Source organism: Taudactylus pleione, unplaced genomic scaffold, assembly GCF_031769625.1.
Source record: "Taudactylus pleione unplaced genomic scaffold, aTauple2 ptg000288l, whole genome shotgun sequence".
In the NCBI taxonomy this organism is placed as follows: Eukaryota; Metazoa; Chordata; class Amphibia; order Anura; family Myobatrachidae; genus Taudactylus; species Taudactylus pleione.
Genome location: NW_028284690.1, coordinates 2,173,158 through 2,196,288, shown reverse-complemented (window position 1 = coordinate 2,196,288; position 23,131 = coordinate 2,173,158). Strand labels below are relative to the sequence as shown.

The 23,131-nt window shown below is 43.2% G+C and overlaps 1 protein-coding gene across 1 annotated transcript in view; it reads left to right on the top strand.

The window, feature by feature from the left end:
* Positions 1-22,614: 22,614 nt before the first annotated feature.
* Positions 22,615-23,131, top strand: part of TBC1D22B (TBC1 domain family member 22B) — a 133,202-nt gene continuing 132,685 nt past the window's right edge. The window contains exon 1 of the mRNA XM_088482443.1: positions 22,615-23,117. Within this exon, the coding sequence (XP_088338569.1) occupies positions 23,065-23,117 (53 nt within the window). The 5' untranslated portion in view covers positions 22,615-23,064. The remainder of the gene's footprint in view (positions 23,118-23,131) is intronic.

Here is a 23,131-nt window from a genome sequence, read left to right as displayed (position 1 = left end):
TACAATCTTCTCCGCATCACGGGGCTCAGCCCCGTTACAAGCTTCTCTGCATCACGGGGCTCAACCCCGCTACAATCCTCTGCATCACGGGGCTCAACCCCACTCCGAACTCTAGCCACGCCGCAGTGCTCAACCCAGTCCTGGAATCTCATCGTCTTACAGGGCTTAACCCTGCTCTGACTTCACTACTCCATAAGGCTCAAGTTTGCTTCATCTCTCACTGCACCGCAAGGCTCGGTCCTGTCCTGGAACTATATTATTCTGCAGGGCCCACTCTGCTCCAGATTTCCATTACTACAGGGTTCTACTCTGGTAAAGGTCTTTAATGTCATCCTGAGGTGTTAGCCTCATTCTGGACTCGGGGTTCCCTACTACGTTAGTTCTTATATGCTAAAGACTGCTTATATATATTTGGGGATTCTCTCCTATACATATTATTGCATATGTGAACCTCTGTGCTGTTTGAGACTTTATTTTAGACCTTGCTGTTTATAATTCTTATGTGAATAAATTCTATTTTACTTTTATCCTGTGCTACTGAGTTTCATGGAAAGGTAATTCCTAAGACCACCCCAGTTTATTGTGCCTAGTAGGCCTGCCTCCCTCCAGGAGTCTCAAAGTGTCGGCAGCCGTGACAACTACAGTCTATCTGTTCGCCCTGATTTGGGCAGTTCTAGGCTTGGGAACTTGCTAGAATCCCTGTTTGGCTTTGTTTAATTTCCCAAGAGTCAGGTACCATTCAATCACCACCGCTAACTCCTCAAACATTTGAGGATCAGCCTATAAAGCCCACTGTTGCACCACAAGATCTAGTACCCGCACAGCATGGTCCAAAGCCACCAGCTCCATTATACACTGAGCAGAGTTCTTATCCGGCTGCAACCAGGCCTTACTCAGCCTGGCTAATTTGGCCATCTGGACCCTTGAAGCTTCAGATGGGTTTAGCCACCATTCCTGAAACTTCTGTGCTTTGCTAGGTCCAGTAACTTCAACCCTGCCCAATATGGCCTTTTCCAAGAGCAGATAGGAGTTTGCCTCAGTCACGTTTAAATCAACATATGCTCTCTGAGGTTCCCCTGTGAGACAGGGAGCAAGTCTGGCAACCCACTTTTCCTCAGGCAATTTTAAACGTGCAGTAGTATGCTCAAAGCTGCACAGAAAAGCTTCAATGTCATCAGATGGAGTAAGCTTCTGTAACACCTCTCGATCCTGCCCACCTTTCCTCACTTCAGTTAACTCTGCATGTAATAGCTGAATTATGGAGGAATTGATGAAAGTGTAATATGGAGGAATTGATGAAAGTGCCAATTAAGCAAACACTTTAATCAATTCCCCCATATTACACTGCTTTATCCCTTTATGGGCAAACTTAGCAGGCTCTATAAATTCTCTTTTGCAATTCAGATCCCCAGCAATCTATAACAGCTGGATTTAAAATTGCACTACATTCCCTGGGTATTCAACCACATACACAGGAATTAAGCAGTTTTTATATTCTGCACAATTTGCATTTACACAGACAAATTATCACTGTGAACAACTGCCGCTTTATGGCTGACCTGCCACACTCACCTACCCAGCTGCTAGTAAAGCGACTCTGACTCACCAAGCGCTGCACAGTGGGTAGCATCCTGCAATGTGTCTCAATGCCGCTGTCGGTGGATCCGGTCACTGGCCCTGATTCAGAGCCGCTCACAAAAAGCGAGCACTCGCTCTGAATCAGGGCGGCCGCTTTTTTTAAAAACTGGCCTCCTGGCCACTCGCTAAGCTGTGGGTGACCACCCACAGCTTTTGCAAATGGCCAGGTGATGGTCGCGATGGTCTCGACCATCGTGACCATCGGGCTTGCGACGAGACCCTTGTCGTAGAGTCTCGTCTGCCGCAAGCCCCAGTGAGCTTCCGGCAGCTCACTACTGACATCACTGGTGATGTCAGTAGGGCCGCCTTCAAATGGCAGGCGTTCCTTTGGGAATGCCTCCATTTGGCCAGCCACCCCCCCTCCCCACCTACAAAACGGGGTGAGCTGTCGATCAACATCGACAGCCACCCCATTTGTAGCGAGCCTACGTGCGCAATACACAACCATCGACCCGCTTGCGGGTGCATAGCACTTATGAGCGGGTCTGAATCAGGCCCAATGTATCTTGCTCTTGCTGCATAGTCATTTCCAGCAAGTCCCTGCTTGGGCACCAAATGTTACAAGAATCACATAGACCATGTAAAATCCTTCAGTAGCTTTATTGCTCACCACAGACAGCAATACAGGATATGGCAGTTTCATAGACAAGATGTTACACAAAGGTTTCCAAACACCAATATTTCTTCAGTGGACTCGCAGGTCCAGGACTCCTAACACTAGCCACCCCCTGGGCCTATAACCTGGGCGACTATTTCACCATCAGGATCAGTTTTCCCAGTGTCTGCAGTTCTTTAACCAGCCTCAGACAGGTGTCTGTAATCAGCTGCCTTTCCAGACTCTGATTGAGTCAACACCTTAACTGGACATTACACATGCCTTTGCTCTGCCAAACCTGGGAGATCTGGATATTCCACACTTACTTCATGTGAAATTATGCTGACCCTGTCACAATATATATATATATATTTATTTATTTTTAAGGGTTTTTTTGATACATTTTTATTTGTTTGTTTATAAAAATGGCAAAAAAAATTAATTATTGCTTTGCAAATATTCTGTAAATTTGTATTATTTATCTCCTAGGACAAGAGCGTCAAGGTGGCCGAATAAGGAGGAGAAGAATCCTAGGCACCACCATATCCCCCTCCCACAAAATTCACCCTCAAGTGAGCAAACTCCATCTCCTGTCCAACTTCCCTCCCCTGCACCATCACCCTCCCATTCCCAAATTTTCCACCCCAGGACCAGCTCCCTCCCCTAGCCAACTTCCCTCCCCTGCACCTTCATCCTCCCTTTCCCAAATTTCCACCCCAGGACCAGCTCCCTCCTCTAGCTAACTTCCCTCCCCTGCACCTTCATCCTCCCATTCCCAAATTTCCACCCCAAGACCAGCTCCTTCTCCTAGCCAACTTCCCTCCCCTGCACCTTCATCCTCCCATTCCCAAAACCCCACCCCAGAAGCAGCTTCAACACCTGAGTCCTCTGCAGGGTCCAATTGGGCAGCATCCTCACTGGGAGGACCTGAGGCTAAAGGTACATGACAAAACTAACATAATTTAACACACATGTGCAAGTAATGTTTGTAATTGCAGCTGTTCAAATTAAAAATGTATGATGAAGAAACACACTTATCAGGTCTATCTTAGGGCCTGGTTCAGAGAAGGACGGATTTGTACAGCCACACACAAGTAGCTGTGCAAATCCATCCATCTATGTGGCCCACCCACATGTTAAAATACATATTTCAGAATGCCCTGCCACACTTCCCAGTACTGACAATATAGAATATGTTATCCAATCAGCTCAGGTGTGTTTCCAGCATGTGTTTTTTTTTTTATAATGTATTTTGGTGCATAATTTTTAAAAGTATGTAATTGTTTGCATTTGTACATAAAGTGTCAGAAATATATATATATTATTAACAGATGCAGAAAGTGAGAGTGCTGACAATGTGCTCAGGAGGGAGCTGGACCTCCTGAGCACATATGTACGCCTCATGGGCGAATCTATTACAAGAATGAGGACGGCTCTCCATTGATTTTTATTTTGCTTATTCAAATTTGTTATTAATAAAAAAAGGTTTTATGTTTAAATCATGTGTTGTGCAATTCTTATAAGATAGCATTGTATGGTGGTCCTAATATAAATTAAACTAAAGTTATTTTGTTTCAAATATAATAGTGTGTAATATATTTATGTCTCTTCTATCTATCTATATATTTATCTATGTGTGTTATACACAGTTGCACACAACACATTGGTAGGGGGAATAAAAAGGCAATTTATATTTATACTAATTTATACTAATCAAGCCTAGTTTAGTAAACTTGCATGATCAAAGGCACAATTAGCTGTATTTATGTGCACACAACTAACAATCATTACATTCAATACTTTGAATGCTGTATAAAGGCTAGTTAAGATCCCCTTAACAATACAGGACATGTTGTTGCTTGCGTTCGCCCATGGTTGGAATTACAATCGCTAGGAAAGTGGGTGTGCTTTTTGTCGTGCTGGGCATCTTTGAATTTGACTTCATTTGCAGCGCAATCGCTTGCTTTTGCATATTTTTGCGCAAAGTCCTGTGTGCGAATGCAGCATTGCGTTCCTTGCTGAATCAGTCCCTCACTCCAGGGAGGACTGAGGCAGACCAGACCAGTCAAGCTGCCAGAGGAGAGTTCAAGTGGGATGGTGACAGCTACAGAGCCCAATGTACCTGGAGGCCAGTGGAAGCCAGGCTTCGCGGTGTCCAGACCTGCAGACAGGGAGGACCGCAAATCTCTAGGACTGTTTGTGTGACTTTGTGGAAGTTAGACCAGGAGGCCAGTGTCGAGACCGGCAAGCCAAGCAGGGAGCGTCACAAGAGAGACTTTGTGTGAAGTCCAGGAGGCCATGTTTATACCTGCAAGAGACAGGACTGGGACTACAAGAGACAGTGGTATAATTGCAGACTAGCTGCCCATTATAGTCAGGATTCAAGCAGTGAGGTAATGCCCTGCACGAGGGGCTAGGTTGTTTATTATTTTGTTCCTGAAATGCTTACAAGCACCATTTATTTTCATTTAAACCTAAATAACTGCATGTGGGTCCTTATTATGCACCTAATCACTGCACCACTGACCTCTCTACTTAGCTAATTACCCAAGATATATTACAGTAACAACAGGATCAGTTAATATATTGGTCTGAGAACATCCATCTTATTCACAGAAGAATTCAATGCTGATATTTACAAAAATCGAGCGATTGACATTGCACATGCGTGTAAGCCACACTGCGTACACACAGCTATTGAATTGAGATTATGCTCAGAGGATTCACTCTCAAAGTGAGTGACAGGTAGTCAGCATTTGGGGGAGGTATTGGGGGTTGGTTAGAAAAACGCAGGTGTCGGACCACTGAAACACTTTTCTGGGTGTCCATAAATTAACCACTGCATTCTTGCTTGCAGCAGAAGAGCCCTCTGTGTGTCTGGAGACCTGATATGACTACGACAGCTTAGACTTACTCAGAGGGCTGCTGGCCATTTGATCTGCATTCAATGTTTCAGATGTTTCTGGTTTTGTGCATGAGCGACTGATGTGGAATGCTTTTTAGTGGGCTTCTCTGAGCACTGGGCAGCAAGTAAGTAATTAGCATATTTTCACAATTGCTATCCATGAGAGACTGCAGCTGCATCAGTCCTTTAAGTTGGGTAAACACCTATACAATCGTCAGCCTGTTCTTTCGATTTCGAACTGTTTTGTCGGATGAAAACTGGTAGAATCAGAGGATCGCATCTTCTGTGCAGTTTAATTTTCATCCGATTCGACATGGCCTGGTCATACTGAAAGTGCTGTCTATAAGAACCTTCAACCGTTCTTGAGATTGTACATCAAACCTGGGGCTGCCTCTCTGGGCGTGCATAATTAAACTCCGAAAGTTCAGGAAGCATTCTGTGTGCCACGCCCCTCTTCATATACATATTCTCCATTTGTTTCCCATTACCCCACCACCTACTTGATAGTGGACACAAGCATACAGCCTTCCTTTACCTTAAAGCCTTTACCCCACCACCTATACTGCAAGGCTTGGCTTGCTGGACTGTGTAGTTCCACAACTTGCTGGGCTGTGTAGTACTGCAATTTATAGTGGACACAAGCATGCATCCTTCCTTTACCTTAAATCTTAAAACTACAGTAGCTAGTTCATAAACGAATGGACGTAATAGCTCTGAAAATGTTCACGTAGGTTTGTTTTGGTCTCATAATCACACCCCTTCCTGCCCATTATGTTAATTTTAGGTACACCCACTGTGAGCGCAGCCTGAAATCGTGAAAATGTGTGCGCTGGTACAATCATTTGCTTGCGATATTCCGGCAATGCAGGATCGAAGGTCGCACATTGGATTGTATATATATGTACACGCGTATCGGGACTGTGATTTGCACTTCCAAATGGGAGCACTGTCGATTGAACCGTTGTATCGAATGTGTGATTGTATATGTGTGTACCCAGCTTTAGTCTCTTCCTGCTTGCAAATCTTGACCTTATGGACATTTCATATTTGCTTGGGAATGCTTTGTTGACAAGACTTAAGGGCTTCTCATTACATTGTGATTGGCCATCTCTGACAAGCACAATGTCACCAAGTTTTGCTTGAATAAGCCTTTGGTGTTGAACTCTCCAGATGGAGCATGGATAGGCCTGAGTAAAGAGTGGCAGGAGTAAACAGAAGTTAAAGGTGTGAAATTGACAATAGCTGAGAATGTGGTATGGAATGTATACATTTCAGGATGAATTCTGACATCTGAGTCTGCATCTACTAGGTCAAATGTGTCACTTTTAGGAATGTTCCAATCAATTTTGTGCAAGAATTCAAGCCCTGTAAGCCATGAAGTGTATTTAAGGGGACTGAATGTGACAGCTGTTGTAGCAAGGTTTGCAGAATTGTGAACAGTAGATACATAATGCCACCATTTTGGATCTGTGGATCTCCTGATTGTTGACATAAACATGGAAACCACAAGTAAAAACTGACAGAAGAATTCTGCGCCAGACTCTTTCATAAAAATTTATCTTATGCTTGGACCAACAATTTGGATATCAGAAAAAAATTTTTTTTCTATAGATTATGTGTTTGTGGTGATTGCCAAGGTTGACTGTAATCCAATTTCATAGGTAAGTTCTGCAAGAGATCAGAGCACTCTTTGAAAATATGCTAGTAAATAAAATACAACTTTTGTTTAGTATTAGTTAAAAAGGTCAACAGGCAATATATAGTAAGGAGAAGTAGGAATCTCTCCTTAATTGATCTAAGTGATTTCCCTTAGTGCAAAATAAATAAATTCTAAACAAATAAAGAGAAATTTGTCCATATACATTTCAAGGCAAAATATTCAGCAGAAAACTCATGCTGTGTTCAAATAAACAGACACTACATCATCTTTCATATAAATAACTCTTATGAAAAATTATACATTGAAACCCTTTAGGTATAATAATAGAAATATTGAATCAGATATATGTAAATGTCAAGTCATAAACAGTGAATCAAGAAGTGTCAAGAATCAATGAGTATGTTCTCAATCCAAACTATGTATATATTTTCTGCTAAATATATCAAAGCCCCTAGCTTCAATTACTTGCCGCCATGTAACAAACCAACAGTATTAGATGGATCGTAATAATATAGTGTCGTTATCTGTAAATATATCAAACATTAATACAATGCTGACTCCATAAAACTTAAGTGCATATACACTTAAGTGATAGCTCCAATCTAGTACAACTACACTAGGACCGGGAACATCCAGGTATGATCAAATAAATAAAAAAAGATGTGTTAATACATAACAATAACATAAGTTGTTTTCTGAATATTCTTAAATATACAGGGAAAATTAACAGAGCATTAATAAATGGAAGTATCATGAAAGAAGACTGGTAATAAAAAATCCTAAATACCTACATCTTATTCATTAACTTGAATATACAAAAATGCATCTGTACCTCCAGATACACCATTTTCCGCAAGCACATTTCTTGATCAGCATCTGCATTAACATGTCCTTAGACAATATTCTTACTTATAAAAATACATCTGACATGTTGTGCACGATAAGTTACTTTAAAAAATAACCAGTAACCAGTGGTGGATTTTTCTAGCCCCCCCCTCCCCCCCGTAAAATCCACCACCTCAGTGTAGTCGGTGCAGTCCGTGACTCTACCCCTGAGGTGCTGCAACTGTTCTTCATGTCCACCCTCCCATCACTTTGTTCCTCCCATGCACCATCTGGCACCCAACGTGCTCCCATACTTACAACTGTTCCCGGCAGCCAGTCCTCCTCTCCTAGTTTTCTAGTTCATGATAGGCTTATACGTTGAAAGGAAAATCACAACATCTATAACATATGTAGACTTATTAAACATCAGTATAAAGAAAGATCAAAAGAGCCGCAAGCATACCACAGACATCAAGTATTTAATATATGGCTATGTATGAGCGCCAATGTAATGGTCGGCTGAACTTCATTTAAAATATAAATTACCTCTGCAAGGTAGTTTGGAGAGCAATGTGGGGAATAAGATTGCTGTCAAAGATTAGGAATAATAGATATGTGAAAATAACAAGAGTATTTATTGTTATATGAGGCTGATCAGCTAAACCTTTGTATTGTTCGGAAAAAAAAATTCAAAATTATAGGCGAACAAGAAATATACTGCAAATCTTGGCGTATCTATCAAATAAAAGCATTGGAAATTTGTACATATTCTGATCAAAACATATAAGCTTGCAGCCAGTCATCAAGGGACCTTCAATCTCTGCAAGTTCTTACATTAGCATATATGTCTAACACACCATCAAATTGCAGTTAGATCCACTAAACACTTAGGTACAGAGGGTAATATCTAGAAAAGGGATGGCTTGATTGGAAGCAGTCATGATAACACTAGGCAAAAGATTGAATCAGAAAATAAATTTGCCCACACTTGGTTCCCATCTTGGCCTACACGCCCATGACATTCCCAAAAGACTGTCAGATACATGCAATCACATTGTCACTGACCAATTGCAGTCCATAAACACCCATTTCAAGGAAAAAGTAATCCATCAGTTGACAGATCAAACCTTCCACTGTTTCAATCTCCATCTGAGTTCATATGCATGGTGCAGCGCATGCTCAATTTCTTTCTTTCTCGTATGCAGAGTTTGCAGTTACCATTGGGATCAGTCCACATTTAAACTTGTCTGACTCAGAATCATCTTCAAATTGAGAGAGATTGGTAAATGGATTTTTGATATCTTTATGGCTGAATGTGCCAAATACTATATTACTCTGGGACTTTTACAGACTGATTCATTAGGGATCGCAACTGTGAATGCAATAGCAATTACGCATGCAGTTCAACTGTGATAGTATGCTAATCCATTGCGATCGCTATGCAGCCACAGAACCTTACCTTACACACATCTGTAATGTTTAGTGAAACCATCGCCTGCGTTTCGCCGACCATCCTCCTGTCACCTCCCACAAATGTCACTTCCTGTCACTCACTGTGATGAGTCTGCATAGTCACTGTGATCGCAGTCCCGATCGCAGTGGCTAGTTCGCACGTGCGCACTGCGATGCATACGCATGTGCAGATTGCAACAATCAGCCGATTGCGTGCGCATTAGCAACTGAGATCCTTGCTGTATCAGGCCCTTAGTTTCTTATTGTTATGAGTCATTTGTATACCCCTATGTAGCTATCTCTGAAATGTCATGCTATTTTGGGACAAGTAGTTCCATTAAAAATTAGAGATGTGCACCGACCCCCATGTTTTGGTTTTGGATCTCCCCTGATTTTGGATCTGGATTGGTTTTGTCAAAACCTCACCTCCGTGTTTTGCTTTTCGGTTTTGTTTTTGGATCTGGATTTTTTCTTTAAAAATCATAAAACAGCTAAAATCACATAAAATTGGCCTGTTTTTGTTCCTACAGTATTATTAACATCAATAATATTTATTTCCACTCATTTCCAGTCAATTTTGACCACCTCACGGCTCACTATAGTTTTCATCCAGTTTAGGCCCAAAATTTGCACCAAGCTAGCTGGCTGACTAAGCTAAGCGGCAGCAGTGGGCGGCACAAACACGAGGCAGTTCAACTTCCAACATGGCACATCAGGAAACAAATGTTATTCAAGAGAGGCCTGAGGGGGTTGGAGTATGTATGTAGTTGAAGGCAGGGCAGGGACAGGAAGGGTTGATTGGTAGTAAGTTTAATTAAATTTTTGTATTCCGAAGAATATTTATTAGGGAGAAGGGGAGGGGAGGAGGCATTTACAAAAAAATATTTGACACATTCACATCAGTCCTTACCCCAGAAGAATCCTTGAGGGCCATGCCTGTTACTGCTGGGAGTGGATTTTCTTATCCCAGAAGGGGACCAGGAAGACTTCTAGCAGTGCTTTTCACATGAAAAAGCATTTCTCACCCTGTACAGGGACATTTAAATAAACATAGTTAATTAGTGGCCTCAATGTGCCACTTAACCAGCACAGGTATGTGGACAAGTGTAAGATCTATGTTTTAAGGCAGGGGTAGCCAACCCTAGTCCTTGAGAGCTACCAGCAGTGCATGTTTTCCAGGTCTCCTCAAAGAATCACAAGTGTAATAAATAATTAACTCCACCTGTGGATCTTTCCAAATGTGTTGGTGAGTAATGAATACACCTGTGCACCAGCTAGGTGGTCTGGAAAATGTGAACTGTTAGTAGTTCTCGAGGACAGAGGTTGGCTACCCCTGATTTAAGGCACAGAAACAGACAAATCTCAGGAGCACAACTTTGGTTCATTTTTGGGGCGTGGGTCCCCCTGGATTGCATTGGTTGATCTGTCTCAGGGCACCACATTATAACACATTTTCCTTTATAACACATTTTAACCCTTCACTGTGTGTTTAATATATATGTACTTCACTTTTTTATTTTCATTCTTTATATGCAGCTGCTCCTATCTCTTTACACTGCACTTTTCTTACTATGGTGGTGCCCTGGGGCAGCTTGGCTGGGCCAGGTTTGGGGGGTCCTGCGCTCTGGATTTGAACCCTAGTATGTTAGGGACCTACCCAAAAGAGGTTACCTGGATATGGTGGGTAGGCCCATAACCTTGGCCATGATTATGCTAAAAACCTCTATTGATTGCAAAATGTTATTGCATTTATATATATTACTAATAATTTGGAGTTGTGCACTTGAGATTTGTCTGTTTCTGTGCCTGCAATTAGTCTCATCAGGTAGCACCTCCCATCATATATATAGTCAGGTTGTGCAGTCCAGAAATCTTTCCCATATACTCCATTTACTGTGCTTTATTGCACTTCTGAGGGAAAGGAGATGCCCCCCATTCTGGATTAGCACCCTCCCTTATTGGTTTGAAAGCATGGAGTATGGTAATGTATATGCACACTGTATTAGGCACAATTCTAGGTAAGTCCTACAAGTTATATACTGTAGTCAGGCCCGCTGAGAGCCGCGGCGGGCCCGGGTAATAGGGGGCATGGCCTAATCGTGGGAGGCGTGGCCATGCCCCCTTCCCCCCCAAAAAAAATGTTTTGCAGGGGCGCTGCACGCTGGGGAGGGGGGCGCTCTGGGCCCCCTCAGCCCTGCTCAAAGCCAGGGGGGCGTGGTCAGTGTGATCGCTCCCCCCCACAGGCATAGGAGACTGCTGTGGCTGCTGCTCAGCAGCCACGAGCAGTCTCCACTGCAGCTCAGCACACGCTGTGTGCTGGGCTGCTGTGAGGGAGGGGGAGCGGCGCTGGACCTGGGCCCCTCAGGAAGCCCGGGCCCCGGTAATCTGTACCTGCTCCCCCCCCTCTCGGCGCCCTTGACTGTAGTGCAACTTTGGTTCATTTTTGGGGCGTGGGTCCCGCTGGATTGCATTGGTTGATCTGTCTCAGGGCACCGCATTATAACATTTTCCTTTATAACACATTTTAACCCTTCACTGTGTGTTTAATATATATGTACTTCACTTTTTTATTTTCATTCTTTATATGCAGCTGCAGCTGCTCCTAACTATCTCTTTACACTGCACTTTTCTTACTATGGTGGTGCCCTGGGGCAGCTTGGCTGGGCCAGTTTTGGGGTGTCCTGCGCTCTGGATTTGAACCCTAGTATGTTAGGGACCTACCCGAAAGAGGTTACCTGGATATGGTGGGTAGGCCCATAACCTTGGCCATGATTATGCTAAAAACCTCTATTGATAGCAAAATTTTATTGCATTTATATATATTATTAATAATTTGGAGTTGTGCACCTGAGATTTGTCTGTTTCTGTGCCTGCAATTAGTTTCATCAGGTAGCACCTCCCATCATATATATAGTCAGGTTGTGCAGTCCAGAAATCTTTCCCATATACCCCTGATTTAAGGCCTTACGTTGTGTTTTTCTTGAGAATCCTGCACCTGCTTCTGCAGCTAGGAGTGGATTTTCATCCCAGAAGGGGACCAGGAAGAGTGCTTTCTAATCCATTGCAAACCTTCCGTAAAGGCATTTCCCAACCTGTACAGGGACATTAAAAAAACATAGTTAGTTAGTGGCCTTCAAACTGCTGTTGTTCCCACTGTCAACTTAACCAGATCAGATATGTGAACAAGTGGAACAGAGCATTAAATGCAACATTTCAGATGTAAGATTTAAGTCTGTCAGGATCTGCAGCTTCCAGCCTGAGGCACTGCATTAATTACTGCCTGTCTGTGTGCGGTGTCAGGTGTACGTTAATTGATGGTCCTGTCTGTGCACAGCACAGCTGCACACTGGTCTATCATTAAGGGAGACTTGCTCTGGTTGGGCCTTGTTCCTGTCAAATTCCAGCCAGTCCCGCACTCCATGCCGGTGATAAAGTTTTTCGTACTTGCCTCTGAGGAAACGGCCAGCTGTTACAGCCGAGAAACGCGTTAGGACTCTCACCATAGACCGTCTATTATTGATGAGACATTTGCATCTAATCTACCCGTGCACATTGTGGCCACTTATATCCAATGCATATACGGCCCATCTGGCATCCAGGACTTTTATTATCCTTCACTGGTTAATGGCACCACACCCGTGACCCCTGTTACAGTCCGGCTTGTGCAGCACCTGCTCAGTGCGACCCACGGCTGCGGGCGCTGTTCACCTCTAACACAGGAATCACCAGCCAGAATCAGCCGTTCACCTTTAGAAGCCGCTCATACCCGCAACTTGTGCCACAGCAGCATCACAGCGCCTTATCATCTTCCAATTCCCGGCCAGGATTGACTGCGAAGCAGATAGTGGACACTTTCATGGTACAAACCAGTCAGCCAGCTTCATAATCATCAGGTAAGAATCCCCATCAATTGGCTTTATTAAACAGCTTCAATTTCTACTACAAAGCCATTATACTCATCACAAACTATTCCAGTTAACATCTTGGCATATTTCAGCTTTTCCATTTTTGGGAACACATGTTTTTAAATAAAGACTATTTTTTTCAGCACATTTTTTAATTTTTAACAACCATTTTCATAATTGCTCTGATTGATCATATGTGTTATTTATGTGATATTTCAATTTAATGTATTTCATAACCAGCAGAATCAATTTGATAAAATTCTTTTATTATCATATTTATAAAATTTTTATATATCTTAATGATTGGACCATTAGTTCATTTCTCATCAGTCATACCAGTGTTTTCATAGTGTTCCTTGTTTTTTTTCTTTTATTCACATATTTAGAATCAGCCTATCCTTCCGGGTGAGCTGCTCTTGATTACACTATATATATCTGGAGCGCCCACAATTGTGTTTTTTTCTTCTACATAGTTTCCTGCTTTGTCAGTCGAGTTCTTGAGTCAGTCTAGCTGTGTTTCGTGTGTGCTGTTAATTCCATCCAGGCAGCTCCACCTGCATCTCATCCACACATGCTGCTTGTACCATCTGGGCAGCACGGAGCGCTTCCTAACCCAGAAGTGTCTGTCACCATCCGGTGGCTTGTGTCAATCCAGTGGCACCAGTCGCAGTTTAGCATTCCAGGTTCGCAACCTAGCACACCGTCACCAGTGTCATCCCAACGGCACTGGTAGCAGCTCTGCGTTCCATGTGTGCAACTCAGCATACCGTCGCCAGTGTCATCCCGATGGCATTGGTAGCAACTCTGTATTCCAGGTGCACAATCTAGCACACCATCGCCAGTGTCATCCCGGCGGCACTGGTAGCAACTCTGCATTCCAGGTGCGCTATTAAGCAAGCCGTCGCCAGTGTCATCCCGGCGGCATTGGTAGCAACCCCACATTCCAGTTGCATACTTCACCTGAGTCTCATTAGCTCAAAGGCTGCAACGGTCCTCGTGCTCCAGGTCACTATCAGCCCTCAAGGCTACTGCAACAGCCCAAAGGTTGCTTCACACCATTAGTTCCTTGACCACGACTACAAAGGCCACAATCAGCTCCTAAGGCTGCTCCAACAGCCCAAAGACTGCTTCACACCATCAATCCCTTGGCCATGACTATAAAGGCCACAATCAGCCTCCAATCCTGCTCCAACAGCCCCAAGGCTGCTTCACATCACCAGTCCCTTGGCCACGACTATAAAGGCCACAACCAGCCCTCAAAGCTGCATCACACCTCTTGCCCTCGGCACAACTAGTCAAAACAAAGCAGCCCCAAGGCAGCATCGAGAGCCCAACGGCTGCAACCAAATCCTTAACCCTTGGCTACGACTAGTACAATACATTCCAGCCCTCAAGGCTGTCATCAGTTGGCTCTACATTACTACCATCGATTCTATCCAGGAATCATAACAAAGTCTTACGTTGTGTCTTTCTTGGGAATTCTTGAGTACCGTGCCTACTTGCTGGGAGTGGATTTTCATCCCAGAAGGTATGAAGACATTGTTTTTTTCTGCCCAACAGACACAGATCTGATGAGAAAGAGATACATGTAAATAACTACTGGCAGGAAAAGAGGCAATTTGGGCATATATTTACTAAAGTTTCTAAAAATGAAAAGTGTTCATGTTGCCCATAGCAACCAATCAGATTGTAGTTATCAATATCATTTCTCTATTGCATTCTAGAAAATAAGACAGGATCTGATTGGTTGCTATGTGCTATGGGCAAAATGAGCACTTTTCATTTTTAGAAACTTTAGTAAATATACACCCAAATTGCCTCTTTTCCTGTAAATATACCCCTTAGAGGCCCTTACACAAAACTGCCTTTGCTTTACTTGAGCTGCCCACCTTCCAGTGTGTACTCAGAAAGTTTTTAGCACAGCCGGGAACCTTGTCAGTGATCGGCCTGAGACTACTTCCCCCAAATGTGGAAAAGATGATGCCCATCAAAATGAACTACAAATTCTATGAGAAAGACCTTTACAATCAATTACGTGCAAAAATTACAGAGGCACCTGTAATGGTGGATTCCAGTGGGGACAAATTAATATTGTGTGAAGATGATGTATACATCACCCCAGATTATACCATCACTCAAGCTTATATCGTCATCCCCTCCTGTGTTGTGTATAAATTACAGCTGTGCTCCCTGATAGATTGGGGATTCATTGTCCACTTTAGTGGATGTGAGCTTCATTTTAGTCCATATCATCACCACACCCCCTACACATCTTCTGACCTGGGCTACAGTAGAAGCAACTGCACTCTGGAATACGGTTGCATGGAGTTGCCCCTCTGACTCACTGAAATTCAGGTAGAGGGGCCATGGGTAGGGAGTAGGGACACTATAACATCGGTCAACAAAAAAACATTTTTTTTAATCTTTATTTTAATGACCATTTTCTGATTCTCTATATCGAAAAACAACCAATGCCTTCATTTATTTTTGAAAAACTTAGCTTTTGTCCCTTTTACAATGATCAATAAATATTAAAGTTTTTGAATGACCATATAAGGAGAGCGTGTTTTAGTAAGTAAGGGAGGGGATGAGCGAGGGGAAAGCAAGTGGTATTCTGACCCTCATTACATGTAAGCAGTGTGTAACTATTCAGATGGCTAAACCATGTCCATCTCTCAATGCACGGACGACGAGATTTCTGGAACTGTAAACCTTTTATTAATACAGACTGGAATGATTGTCTATATAATACAGCTGTAGTTCTGCAGAATAGATCACAGTACATGTAACAAATAAGAGAATAAACAGTGCACAGTAAGAAGATATATCTCTGGGGTAGAGGAGACTTAACATAGCCTGTCAGCAACTCATGCACATATAACTGTCACGAACCTATCTAGTTTTCAACTTTTGCCTGTTGACTTACCACTGCCAGCTGTCTCCATGGATCTGTATGTGTAATTTGCCTGGAGGACCTGTTCTGATCATGCTGCTGCAGCACTTCTCTATATATATCTTCCCCTGATAGCATCCTGGGCCTGAACATCTCGTTACTTCCATGGTGTATGGTTCGTTCTGTTTTTGTATACAAGTGTATCCCTGACTCCTGCTGACAGCATCCCCTGGTGCATCCAGAAAACCTGCTACAGCAATACCTGACAATCCAGAAAACCTGCTACAGCAATACCTGGCAATCCAGACGTCCTGCTAGCATCAGCTATAAGTGAGTTCCTGTGCTCCTGACCTTAGTCCTGTGCTCTGCTAGCCCTACTCCTGGTTGGTCCCTGGCACCCTGCATCGTGCTTCCTGCTGTGGATCAACTCCTGCTCCTTCTACCTACCCACTCACTCCCTGGACCTAAAATCCCAAAGCTACCCATTCCTTCCTGAACCTGTTATTCCCAATTACCCTATCCAGCCTGCACCTGAGTTCCAGTCTTTGTCACAGCATTTCCGGACTACCCTGTTTAGCCCTCGTCTCAGCATTACCTGTTTTCTCTTCAGCCATTGTCGCATCACTCCAGTCCAGAGTCAAGTTCCAAGTTCATCGGTTCAATCCACGTTATTCCAGTCCAGAGTCAAGTTCCAAGTTCACCAGTTCAACTCAACAAGTCTTCCTGCCGGTCCCAGTCCGGTTCCTCCAAGTTCCTATCATTTATCATCAAAGGCAGTTCTCACTGCTACATAAATCTTGCAATAGAGCTATCTACGTCATCTGTGGTTCCAGTCATGCCGGTCTCCATTGAATCCCGCTCATCACCTGAGAGAGGTAACTCACAGACACCATTCATGTCAATAACTGAGTAGTAGCAATAAAGAAGGATCTACCCTTTTGACCAGTCACATGGCAAAAGGCAGCTAAGCATAGACAAACAAATGATAGGGACAGAACAGAGTAGACTTAAACTAGCAGAGTGCAGAACATTAACTTGTCACATGAGATTACTAACAAGACAATATGATATCTGCTAGGTCCCAAAATGGCCTCAAGAAGTTGTAAACACGATGTAGACCCATTTTGCTATATTTGTGGCAAATTTATCAAGAGATACAAAATTTGCTTTGACTATGAATTTAAAGCTCTGTGAAGCCTATGAAGCTTATTTTAAAGTACCCATTCGAAGTCAAGATAAAAACTGGGCACCTCATGTAATAACTGCAAAAACAACTTAGAAGGTAAGTAGACACAATACATCTTTGAAGCCAATTTAAACTATATTTTTTATATTTTTTCATTGCTTATGATATTTTTTTTTATTTTTAGCCTGGTATCGGGGAGAAAAAAGATTTAGAAGGTTTGCAGTGCCAAGAATATGGAGGGAACCCACTGATCATGTTCAAGATTGCTATTTTTTGTATAGATAACCCAAGTAAGTGTCGGGCTGGCAAAAATGGCAAAAAGATTTTTTATCCAGATCTACCTTCAACGTCTGCTCCAGTGCCCCATAGTGAAATTGTTCCTGTACCATCTAGTCCAGAGCTGAAGGATTCCCAAGTGCCTGCATCACAAACTTCGAGTAGTAGCTATGACAGCGAAGACTTCGTGATCAAATCAGTAAGTTGTGAACCACACCTCATTAACTCAAAAGAGCTAAACAACTTAGTTAGAGATCTGAACCTGCCCAAAAGTAAAGCAGAAATCCTAGCTTCTAGGTTGAAACAGTGGAATTTCCTTGAAACAAATGTTAAAATAAGTGCTCAAAGAAAGCGTCATGAAGCATTTTCTTGCTTTTTCACTAAAGAAGACGGACTTTGCTCTTGTAATGATGTGAAGGGCTTGTTTGAAGAAATCGGAATCCCATGCATTCCTTTTGACTGGCATCTTTTTATAGACAGTTCTACAAAAAGCTTAAAAGCTGTCCTTCACAATGGAAATAAATTTCCATCTCTTCCTTTGGCTCATTCCATAATGCTCAAAGAAAATTTACGAGAGTGTGAAAATGGTGCTTGAGAGTTTAAAGTATAAAGAGTACACCTGGCCAGTGATAGGGGATTTTAAGATGGCTGGCTTTCTGGTGGGAATGCAAGGCGGGTATACTAAATATCCTTGCTACCTTTGCTTATGGGACAGTAGAGCATTACCAACAGCACTCATGGCCTAAGCGGACCGAGTTCCAGATAGGAAAAAATAATGTCAAATGGGAACCAATTGTGGAGTCTAAAAACGTATTGATGCCTCCATTGCATATAAAATTAGGCCTTATGAAGCAATTTGTAAAGGCTCTTTGTCAAGATTCTGAAGCTTTTCAATATTTAAAGAATTTTTTCCTAAGTTATCCGAAGCCAAAGTTAGAACCGGTATTTTCGTCGAACCACAAATAAAGAAAATAATGGCCAGTGACGAATTTCCACAGCTACTGAACACACACAACAGACAAGCCTGGGACAGACTTAAAGCAGTGGTTCATAGTTTTCTTGGAAACAACAGAGCTGAATTAAAATGCTTATTTCAACTATGCTTGATAACTTTAAACTCATGGGTTGCAGAATGTCCCTTAAAGTGCATATGTTAGATGCTCACTTGGACCAATTTAAAGATAACATGGGTGCCTATTCGGAAGAGCAAGGTGAACATTTTCATCAAGATGTGATGGACTTTGAACGTCGTTATCAGGGGCAATACAATGATAGTATGATGGGGGAATTATATTTGGAGGTTAATACAAGACACAATCACAGAAGAAATACGAAAAATATAAATTTCTAAACTTTTTTATATATTCTGTTACAGTAGTTTGTTTTAATTTTTTTTTGTAAATAAAATTCATACCAAGAGTTTGTTTGATTTTTACATACAATAAACGTATAAAAATAGGGAAATTTTCTGAAAATCCGTAATTTCATTCTGATAGCTAGAAAAGCAATCTTTTTCGGGTAAAACTATTTTTTCTTTAATTAGTAATGTGGAAGAAATACAAATCAGATATGCAGAACCCAGACTCAAAATTCATGTTGACCGATGTAATTAGAGAACGCAGTTTTAGCTGCTTTATTCAATTTTTTAAACCATATCCTCTATTTTCACCTTTGAACATGTTTATGCAAATCTCAGCAGAGGCGTTTGTGATTCCATGACTAACGCACACACACACAAACAGAAAAAAAACACATTGATTGATTAATTATTTGGGTGGCACTTGGAAGGGAGAGCACCCGAACAAGGCACCAGCAAGTGTGGCTAACGCGCACACATGCACACACAAAAAAACATGATTAATTCATTTTTTGGGGGCACTTGGAAGGGAGAGCACCCGAACGAGGCAGCACCCTCTGGATAAATGAGACACAGGCAGCACAGAACCCCTACGCACCTACGTTGCTGGTAAGTGTGGCTAACACAAATTTATTTTTATTTTTTTTCACACTGGGGGGAAGCACCCCTGAATGAGGCAGCAGCTCCTTGATAAATGAGACACAGGCAGCACAGCACCCCTGCGCACCTACGTTGATGATAAGTGTGGCTAACACGCATACACAAAAAATAGTTTTTTCACCCTGGGAGGGAGAGAAGCACCCCTGAACGAGGCAGCAGCCTCTTAATAAGGCACAGGCAGCACAGCACCCCTACGTTGCTGATAAGTGTGGCTAACACGCACACACAAAAATGTTTTCTATTTTTTGCACACTGGGGGTGAAGAGCACCCATGAAAGAGGCAGCACCCCTTGATAAATGACACAGGCAAGACCCCTAGTGCATCTACGTTGCGGATAAGTGCAGATTGTTAACACGCACGCACGCACACAGGAAAAAAAAATGTATTTACATTTTTTGGGGACACTTAGGGGGGAGAGGACCCCTGAATTAGGCAGCAGCCCTTTGATAAATGACACAGGCAGCACACCTGCGTTGCTGATAATAAGTGTGGCTAACGCACACAAAGAAATAAAATATATATTTTTATTTTTTTTCACACTGGGGGTGAAGAGCACCCCTGATGGACAGAACACCCCCTGGACAACACAGCAGAACAGCCAGCCAGCCCCTATATGGATTATGGACAACAGCCAGCCCCTATATGGATTATGGACAACAGCCAGCCAGCCCCTATGGACAGGACAACCTCAGAACAGCCAGCCAGCCCCTTTATTGGACAAAAGCCAGCCCCTATGGACAACAGCCAGCCAGCCCCTATGGACAGGACAACCTCACAACAGCCAGCCAGACCCTATATGGACTACAGCCAGCCCCTATGGATATTAAGCAGCCAGTCCCTGAGTGACACAGCAGCACAGCACAGCTCCCAGCTCTTCACTCTCCACAGCCGGAATGAAAAATGGCAGCGATTGCGGGATATTTTATACAATCCAAAGCCCGCGAGAATCCGACAGCGGGATGACGTTTTGAGATCCGAGTCAGGCGGGAAAACCCAAGCTGGCTCGGATCCCCTAAGTTCGGGTGGGTTTGGATCTCTAAGATCCGAACCCGCTCATCTCTATTAAACATAGAGGATAATAGACGATAAGAGGCGATTCATTATTTCAATCAAAGAAAGTATAATCTGGTGCTTATATTTTAATAAAACTTAAATTTATTGATGTGACTTAAAAAAGTTGATGTTTCTCGATGTGTTTAAGCAGAAAATGTTAATTTCCCTTTAGAATGTAAGCTCTTACGAGCAGGGCCCTCTACCCTCTTGTGCTTCTCCTTACTTTACTTTCATCTACTTCTTACTCCTCACTAGGGAACCTAACACTTGGTTGCTTAAGTTCTGTTGCAATCTAGGTGTTATGGTCACTAATGTAGCAATGTATATTATCCATGCCCTATATTGTATTGTACTGTAAGTCACTGGTCAAATTATTTGTTAATGTACTTTGTAAGGCACTGCAGAACACTTGTGGCGCCATATAAATAAAGGATAATAATAATAATTTCCAAAGGAAAAGGTGTAGAGTGAGATGGCCAAGAACAGACCCTTGGTGAATCCCTACAGGCAGAGGAAGTGAGGGGAGTCAGAGGTAGAGATAGAAGAGGAGCGATTGGTGAGGTAGGAGATAAACTAAGATAGATGGAGTGGAAGGTGTAAAGGAAAAGGTAATCAACAATGCCAGAGGTGACATACAGATAGAGCAGTGGTTCTCAAACTCGGTCCTCAGGACCCCACACAGGTCACGTTTTCCAGGTCACCCAGCAGGGGCACAGGTGTATTCATTACTCACTGACACATTTTAAAAGATCCACAGGTGGAGCTAATTATTTCAATGATTCTTTGAGGAGACCTGCAAAACATGCACTGTTGGGGGATACTGAGGACCGAGTTTGAGAACCTGTGAGATAGAGGATTTACAGAGGGAAGTGGATCTTGGATATGACCATAAGAAGGTCATTGATGACCTTCTAGAGAGTAGTCTGAGTGAAGTAGACGGCAGCCAGACTGAAGAGGTCTGAGAAGTGAGTTGGTAGAAAGGAAAGAGGTGAGGCATAGACAATTGTCTCAAGGATCTTGAAGGCATAGGGAAGTAGAGCAATAGGGTGGTAGTCAGCAAGCGATTCAGGGGCATATTTACTAAAGTGCAGGTTTTTAGAAAAGGAGATGTTGCCCATAGCAACCAATCAGATTCTACTTAAAATTTATCTAGCCCCTTCTAGAAGATAATAGTTAGAACCTGATTGTTTGCTATGGGTAACATCTCCATTTCTAAAAATCCGCACTTTTGTAAATTTACCCCTCATGGTCAAGTGAGGCTTTCTTATGGAGTGAGACTTGGGGGAGATTTATCAAGTCTTGGAGTTACAGTTGAGATGTTGCTCATAACAACCAATCAGCTATCTGCCATTTTTATAGCAGCCTGTAAAATGATAGCTATAAGCTAATTGGTTGCTATGGGTAACTTCTTAACTTCATCTCTCTACAAGATTTGATAAATCTCACCTGATGTGTTTGAAAGAAGAGGGAATAAAGCCAGAAGAGACAAGCTGAAGAGGTGGGAGTATGCATAAAGAGGGAGAAGAGGAGGTTATGAGGTCAAGGGGGCAGTTTGAGGAAGGGAAGAGGATGTTGAGGACTTCGGGAGTGACTCAACAAGGATCGCAATTGCAAGTTGCACGCAGGTAGCTTTACAATTACGTCCTTGCTATTATGCTAATGCAGTAGGATGTGTATGACACCCCCTGCTGCATTTGAGATCTCAGCACTGCAACAGAGGTCGCAAGCTGGGATCACCATCGCGCCCATCGATGGTCGCAATGGTGGACGGCGCCAGTAAACCAGCCAGCTGAGGAAGCCTCAGGTTACTCAGGCTTGCCATTCCTGGAATATGGGTCTGACAGGGCCAAGTGGATGTCAAAGTCAAGTGCAGAGAGAGAGGGTTGTAACGGAGGAGCTGGGGCAGACGAGCAAGTAGAAGGTAGCAAAGTGGAGGCGGCAGCTTTTTACAGCTCTATCATTTTCTTTCAAAGCCAATAAATATAAAATTAACGTCAGTATATTTACTAAATGAACCATTTTCAGTGGTGCAGCAGTGAAAGGGACAGGGGTTAAAGAGCGTCTGGCGCAGTCCCGGATAAAATGTATGAAATAAAAAAAAAGGGTCATCATTGCGCGTGGAAGATGTGACGTCACTCTGGGCGTGGCTCGCTTGGTGAAGGTGAAAAGAAAAAAAAAATAGCGAGCATTAGTAGGCGGCAGCGGGGACGCGCACGGGAGCCAGCACGTACATTGGGGATACCCGGATACGATCACCCTGGTTTACTTGTCCGCAAAGCTGCAGTGTATGTGTAGGCTCCAGTATCCATTACACACACGACGCTGCTGCACCGTATACTGCACATCACGTATACACTGTGCTATGGTCCTCTATCTCCCTTCAGCAGAGTTATGGCATGAGGTATGTTCCGATGTAGCCGGAAGCAGCGCTCAGGCCGGCGCTGACAGGATCGGGAGAGACAATTCGGCCTCTTCTGCTCATGCAGACATCTCCCAACACTCTGAGGTGACCCCGCACGATCGCTCACGCTGATTGGTTGGGTGTGGAAGGCGCTGCTCAGTTAACCAGTGGAGGAGGCAGGGAACGCTGCTGCTGGTGTGGGGGAAGCGTCGGATGAGAGCAGCGCATAGAAGGGGGTATCTGTCACGGCCAGCGGGATGTCAGAGAGCAGCCGGCAGTTCTGGAAAAGAAGTTCAAAACTACCGGGCAGGTTGGTTGGCAGGA